Source organism: Limanda limanda, chromosome 19 (genome assembly GCF_963576545.1).
Source record: "Limanda limanda chromosome 19, fLimLim1.1, whole genome shotgun sequence".
NCBI lineage: Eukaryota > Metazoa > Chordata > Actinopteri > Pleuronectiformes > Pleuronectidae > Limanda > Limanda limanda.
The window spans coordinates 9,749,306-9,755,505 of NC_083654.1; the positions used below are offsets into that span (position 1 = coordinate 9,749,306).

At 46.6% G+C, this 6,200-nt stretch overlaps 1 protein-coding gene across 1 annotated transcript; it reads left to right on the forward strand.

Annotated features, from left to right (window-relative positions):
* LOC133026313 (acetylcholinesterase collagenic tail peptide-like) lies at positions 1 to 5,967 on the forward strand. The gene is made up of 17 exons (XM_061093193.1): positions 1 to 103; positions 212 to 321; positions 402 to 524; positions 749 to 793; positions 927 to 953; positions 1,891 to 1,962; positions 2,067 to 2,129; positions 2,206 to 2,232; positions 2,328 to 2,372; positions 2,646 to 2,681; positions 2,764 to 2,844; positions 3,037 to 3,133; positions 3,257 to 3,396; positions 3,510 to 3,629; positions 4,462 to 4,591; positions 5,096 to 5,198; positions 5,898 to 5,967. The coding sequence occupies exons 1-17, from the start codon at positions 1 to 3 to the stop codon at positions 5,965 to 5,967; spliced, it is 1,392 nt and encodes a 463-aa protein (XP_060949176.1).
* Positions 5,968 to 6,200: the final 233 nt, after the last annotated feature.

Sequence of the window (6,200 nt, forward strand, 5' to 3'; positions counted from 1 at the left end):
ATGGACCTGGTCAAAATTGCAGTGTCCTTCCACCTCCTCCTGAGTCCTGCGTGGGCCTCCTCCCATCACCCTTTCATGGACAGCATCCTCTCTGCCCAGTCAGGTAAGAAGACATCCATCTGTGTGTGTGAGTGTCCTGACTGATGGACATGTAGCCTGCCTCTGTCACGGCTGCTTCTCTCTGCCCCCCCCCCCCCCCCCGGCCTCTCAGCCCTCAGGTTGCTGGATGAGCCGATGAGGTTCGACCCCTGTTGTCTCGTGTCTCCGCCTCCGCCGCTGTTCTTCCCTCCGCCGCCCCAGCTGTGGAAGAGAGGCAGTCCCGTAGGTCTACACAGACGCACTCTCACTCAACCTGTCTGCCTGATGTCCCCTCATTTACTTTCAAACCTGTGTGTCTGAAGGATTACATCAGCATGTTGGAGCCAAGTGTTGGTCGAGGAGGGGAGCAGCAAAAAGAAAAACCCGTAACACCTGAGGGGTGTTCGCCTGGCCCCCCCGGACCACCTGGACCCCTGGGCCCAGACGTAAGGCTGTGTTGCAAATTAGAATACCACACAATGTTGTAAACTGCCATTAGAAGCTTTTCAATTGGATAACATCACAGTGCATCACGTAATGAAATCATACTGCAGATGCAAATATTGTTAAAAATGATGTGGGAATCAAACCAAATAACATTTTGTAGTATTGATTTGTCTGTGCTCAATAGTGAATGTGTGAGCTGTATAGATCTGTTTTCATTTCCCAGGGTCAAAGTGGATTGCCTGGCATCAGAGGACCGAAAGGGGAGAAGGTTTGCGTTTTTTTAATTTCTCAAATATGCCTCTAATGTATTTTGCCACGCAAGTATGTGTGCGTGTGTCCTTGTGTCCCACTCAGCTCTAATGAGCGCTCTGCCTCTTCTCCCCTCATTTGTCCTCCTCCAGGGAGAAATTGGACGCCCAGGGTCAAAGGTGAGTCTCTCTCTCCTCTCCCGTATATATATCTCACTCTCTCGCTCATCCCTCTTTGGTCCGTCTCGCGCGTGTCCTTGGAATAATGCGATCTGGATTTCTCCTCCTTCTCTGCCTCCTTTGTCCAGCTGATACGTCCTCAATCTTTGTGATGCGATTTGTCTATTGATGCGCTCAAAATATCCTCGGCAGCTGCCAAATGGGTCATGCCCCATTAGACTCTGTAGCCGCTGCGGCCACGTACCAGAACCTGATTGTATCCCTGGATGTGGTCTGTCCGTCCTCCTCTTCATCATCCCCCTCTCTTCTCTCCTCCTACGAACCCCCCCTCCCCTTCTTCCTCCTTCCTTTCCTTGGCCTGGCTCCATTAGCCCGCCGTACTGGACTCCAGTCCTGCTGATGCAGCCTCTCCAGCATTCCACTTCTGCACTTTAATCTCCCTGAGTGCTTTGGCTCTCCATGATAAATCACTCCACACAGCAGCAGCAGGTCCACAGTGTCTCTGCAGGCCTCTGATTTAATGACAGGCGGCTAAACGAGAGCACGCCCGCAAGCATTGCAGCACCCCTGGGATACTCGTCCAGGTGTCACCGAGACGTGAGGGTGTTGTGTAATATATCTGACCCTCCTGCTTAAATAAAGCTTTATTCCAGTCCACTTGTTAAGGTCTGTGGCATTGTTAAGATTTGCAGGCTGTAGCCTTTGTCCTGTTGTTATCAGGGCATCGCAGATTCGCAGCTTATTTGTTGGTCTCCATCAAAATCAGGCCGGCGCAGCATGGTGTTGAGCCTCATGGACAAACAGGGAGAAGGTGCCGAGTTACCTCAAGACCGTCAGTCAGCAAACCGCTCCACAACTAACTCTTACAGCTTAACACCACACAAGCAGCAGGTTCTATATTAAACAAGCAGAGACAAATGTGTTTGTGTTGCTGCAGGGTCGTACAGGAGCGCCAGGTCTCCCAGGGAAACAAGGGCTACCTGGATGGACTGGTCCAGAGGGACTCAAGGTAAATCACATGGTTTTCCATGTACTAACACATTTTTGTGGAAAATGGCTCATTACTAATATGGCACAGACTAAAATATATGGTGTCGTTTTGTTTTTTATAAGGGGGAGAACGGGGATTCAGGACTCATGGGATTACCAGGACTGAGGGGCCCACCAGGGACAAAGGTCTGTCACAATAGTACATCATCACACACATGTTCGATGCCCTTCTGTGTAATCATTCACTCATCTGCCTTTTCAGGGTTTACCTGGCTACAAAGGAGATAAGGTAAATTCAGTCACATGCACCATAGCAACTCCTTGTAATTACTTAACTATAATATGCTATGTTTCACCTCCCTTTACCCTTTTCTTCTTTGAAAGGGGTCTCGTGGTGACCTGGGGTCAGCAGGACCAAAAGGCGATAAGGTTGGAGTTTCCTTATTCCAGGCCCTGGAATTGTTTTTGCAAAGTGTTCTGTGTGTAATAATGGTCAAAATCATTTGATCAGGCAGTGACATCCTGTAGAACAGCTTCTGCTAGTATCCAAAGTGGTTCATGAGATGTAATCTGTCAGGTCCTTACCATTCAAATTGTCTGTGTCAGAGCTGGATTAAATCAACTTTAAACACTCGAGTAACAAATCTGTGGTGGGAATTACATGTCATCTCACATTAAATCTCTCATTTGGTCCATTTAAAGGGTTCCATTGGTTTGTCCGGGATGCTTGGCCAGAAGGTAAGAATGATTAAACAATGGGGATGCTTAAATATTTGATTTAACATCATAAGGCTGTTCCTCAATTACACTCCTCTTACAGGGTGACCAGGGACCAAAGGGAGAGCCAGGAGTCTCAGGGAAGAGAGGACCGACTGGGCGGCCTGGGAAGAGAGGCAAACAGGTGAGAGGAAGACAGGAAGGAGAATACACAAGACTCCTTGACTCTGCTCACACACACACAAACACACACACACACACACACACATGGTGGCCTACATGTCAGGTGTGCATAGCTGTGATAAAGTCACTGGGTGAGTGAGTGTGTGTGTGTGTGTGTTTTTTCTAATATTGTGATGTTTTCTGGTTTGCACAGGGCATGAAGGGCCAGACTGGAGCCTCAGGAGTCATGGGCCCTTCAGGTCCCCCAGGTCCAAATGGCCTTCCTGGGCCACCTGGTCCACCGGCCTCAGGTAACTCACACGCACACACACACACACACACACACACACACACACACACACACAAACACGATCAGTATGGTGTAGGCATGTGTTTTTTTACCACCGTGTCATAAAGTACGTTTCTTTCTGCAGGTCTCTATCTAGAGGGTGAAAAAGGAGAGAAGGGACCCCCCGGTGCACCAGGTCGCTGTGACTGTGACACCACGCCTGGAGCTAATAATGCTCCTTTCGGAAGCTACACACAACGGGGGGGCTCCAATAAAGTCCCTGCAGTAAGACTCTGGTCACCACAACACAGCCCTATATCATCCAAATTAAATGTGTATCACTACTGAAACAATCATTATTCATCAGTCTTTAATGTCCTCTCGTTGTTTACTTGAAGATATTTGTGGTCACCAATAAAGAGGAGATGGGCCGTCTTCATCTGGACAATGCACTGGCATTTAGGAAGGATCAGAGGATGCTGTACTTCAAAGATAAAGATGGATGGAAGCCCTTACAGGTAACCGGTGCTGAAAGCTGTAGTATATTTCACAGTCAGTGAGCCAGTGAGCCCATGACATGATTTACAGCTCACAGTTACTTTATATATCAAGGCCAAAAGTGTGCTTAATTTAAACCTTACAGCTTATTATTTCAATTTTGTAAAGCTTTTCCCAGCAGAGAGAGTTGTTGGTTTGATGACTCTTCTAACCTGACAAACAGGACCTCTGTCTGCTGGCTCCACCTCTCGCCTGAATAATGTGGATTTGTTGCTGTTGTAAAAGCGTCTGTGCAGAGAACCTCCTGCTGTGTTTGTGTGAAAGACAAACTGCGGCTAAACTCTGTTTCCAATTCCCTTAACCCGCAGGTCATGTCTGAAATAGTGCTGAGTGTGTACAAATTTGGTGCAGCTTGGTTGAATTGAAAGGGGCTGACGGGCCTTGGCGGGGGTTTGTTCTCTACTGAGTCCTCTCCTAGTGTTTTCATCTGCAGTTGTTTGTTTGTTTATTAGTTAGCAGGATTATGCAAAACCACAAAACTGTGAGGAAGGATGCAGTATGTGTCGGAGATGAACACAAAATATTAAGTCACACATCTTTAACATTGCTACAGGACTGTTTTTTCTTGGATTTTGATAGGAAAACAGTCTGGCACAATTAGGGAACTGATATTTTTGGAGTGTTTGAAATTTGGTGCAGCTTGAATACATGAAAGGTGCTGTTCAGGTATGAGCTCTACTGAGTACCGTTGTAGTTTACCAGGTTAAGCCTGGTGTTTGCCCAAGATCCCATTACATCTGCTCACCTGTAATTTTAAGTCAACGCTTGTTTTCCTCTTCACGGTTCGTCCAGCCCTTCCAGGCGTTCCAGTCCACAGAGAAAGTCCCGGACAGAGAGGGTGTGTGTGGGGACGGGAAGGTGCAGGCCCAGCACGGAGAGGAGTGTGATGATGGAAACCAGCTCGTCACTGACGCTTGCCTCAGTGAGTTACCTGCTTCTATTGTTCCTCTATAAACACATGCTCAGCAATGTAAAGATAAAGATTCAAAAATAGTTGCTTGACTAACGATCTACAGATCTGCTAGATGAAGAAAAAACCACTGCTCTTCAACTACAAAGCTTTTTGCTGCATAAACATCATGCTGCCATATACCCAGTTGCTCATGAGACGCCCCGCAGAGCCTAACTACAGTGCACCACAGAGTCTGAGCCCACATGGCAGAGGATAAAAGCAGTGCGCACTGTGAAACCTTTCCCTGATCTTTCATTAATCTCACCCTCTCTTTTTTCCTGCCATCCTCCCGCTACTCTCGGCTCGGCTGTTCAATTAAATTAGCAGGAAAAATGCTGTATTAGCATCTGTGAAACACGGAGGTGTGCCAAAGCAATTAGTAATGTCTCTCCTTCCCTCCCTTCCCTCCACGACCCCCTCCTCCTCCTCCTCCTCCTCCTCCTCTTCCTCATCTCCTTCCCTTCATCACCTCAGACTGCAAGTGGGCCTACTGTGGAGACGGCTACCGACATGAAGGCATGGAAGAGTGCGACGGAAAGGACTTTGGTTATCAGACCTGCAAGTCCTATCTTCCTGGGTATGCTCAGTCACAGCTTCTACAAATGAAAATACTAACAAACACCACGAAGGTGCGAGAGCACTTGGCTGCACCATAGGTCGGAAATTCACAGAGATCTTCTGTGCTAAGATTGAACAATGAGGTTTTCCAATCTCATGTTGACACACTAAATATGAAGTTAGAGCTTGAGATGGTTAGCTTTGCTCAGCACAAGGATTTGAATAATTAAACCCAGCTCTGTCCAAAGGTATAAAAAAATCATCTACCCTCTTTCCCCATTAAAGCTCCCTTACTCTACACTATATCTCCTTGATTGTACTTTTTTCAGAGGGCTTATTCCTGATTTTTAAGTCATTTAGAGTTCTTTTAAATCATAGTGTCTTTAAATATTTGTGATTCCTGATTGACTCGTGATTTTATGACCTATCTGTTTTATTTTGCTGCCCTTGTAAAGCACTTTGTAACTTAAATAAATGTATAATTATTATAATTTGTCCCTATTTTCAGTGTTACTGCTAAGCTAAGCTAATTTGCTGTAGTTGTCGAATCCATATTGATTGTACAGATATGAGAGGAGCACCAAATCCTCTTATGTAACTCTTGGCAAGGAAGCAAACACTCTGAGCTATTACATCGTAGGTCATAAGTGTTGGTGCAAAATGTTACTGTACATTTACTGCAGTCTTGTTAAAAAACCTTTCTCCCTGTCCCCTGCAGATCCTTTGGGCAGCTCCGATGCACCGACTCCTGCCTTATCGATTCCACCGGTTGCAAGTACTTCACCTGATCTGAAAAGTTAACTACCGCATGGCGATTTTGCAGTTCCTCTGTCTGATCACGGGGAGTAAACATCAGATTTCTATGGAAGTTTCACCCCTTAAAAAAACCTGACGGACTGAGAGGGAATTAAAGGGACGCTCTGGTGCCTGCTCTGAGCCAAGGATAGTTATGGGAGTCAGCTTACCAATCGACTGTCTCCCTCGCTGGAGGTTTAACTCTTTCGTTGGGCCTCGGAGAACA

What these genes read in the sequence shown, in the direction of transcription:
- LOC133026313 (XM_061093193.1), top strand. Translation starts at nt 1, where the DNA reads ATGGACCTGGTCAAAATTGCAGTGTCCTTCCACCTCCTCCTGAGTCCT. An exon ending in CAGGACCAAAAGGCGATAAG is followed by an intron (nt 2,373 to 2,645) that starts GTTGGAGTTTCC and finishes GTCCATTTAAAG; the next exon opens with GGTTCCATTGGTTTGTCCGG. An exon ending in CGTCACTGACGCTTGCCTCA is followed by an intron (nt 4,592 to 5,095) that starts GTGAGTTACCTG and finishes TCATCACCTCAG; the next exon opens with ACTGCAAGTGGGCCTACTGT.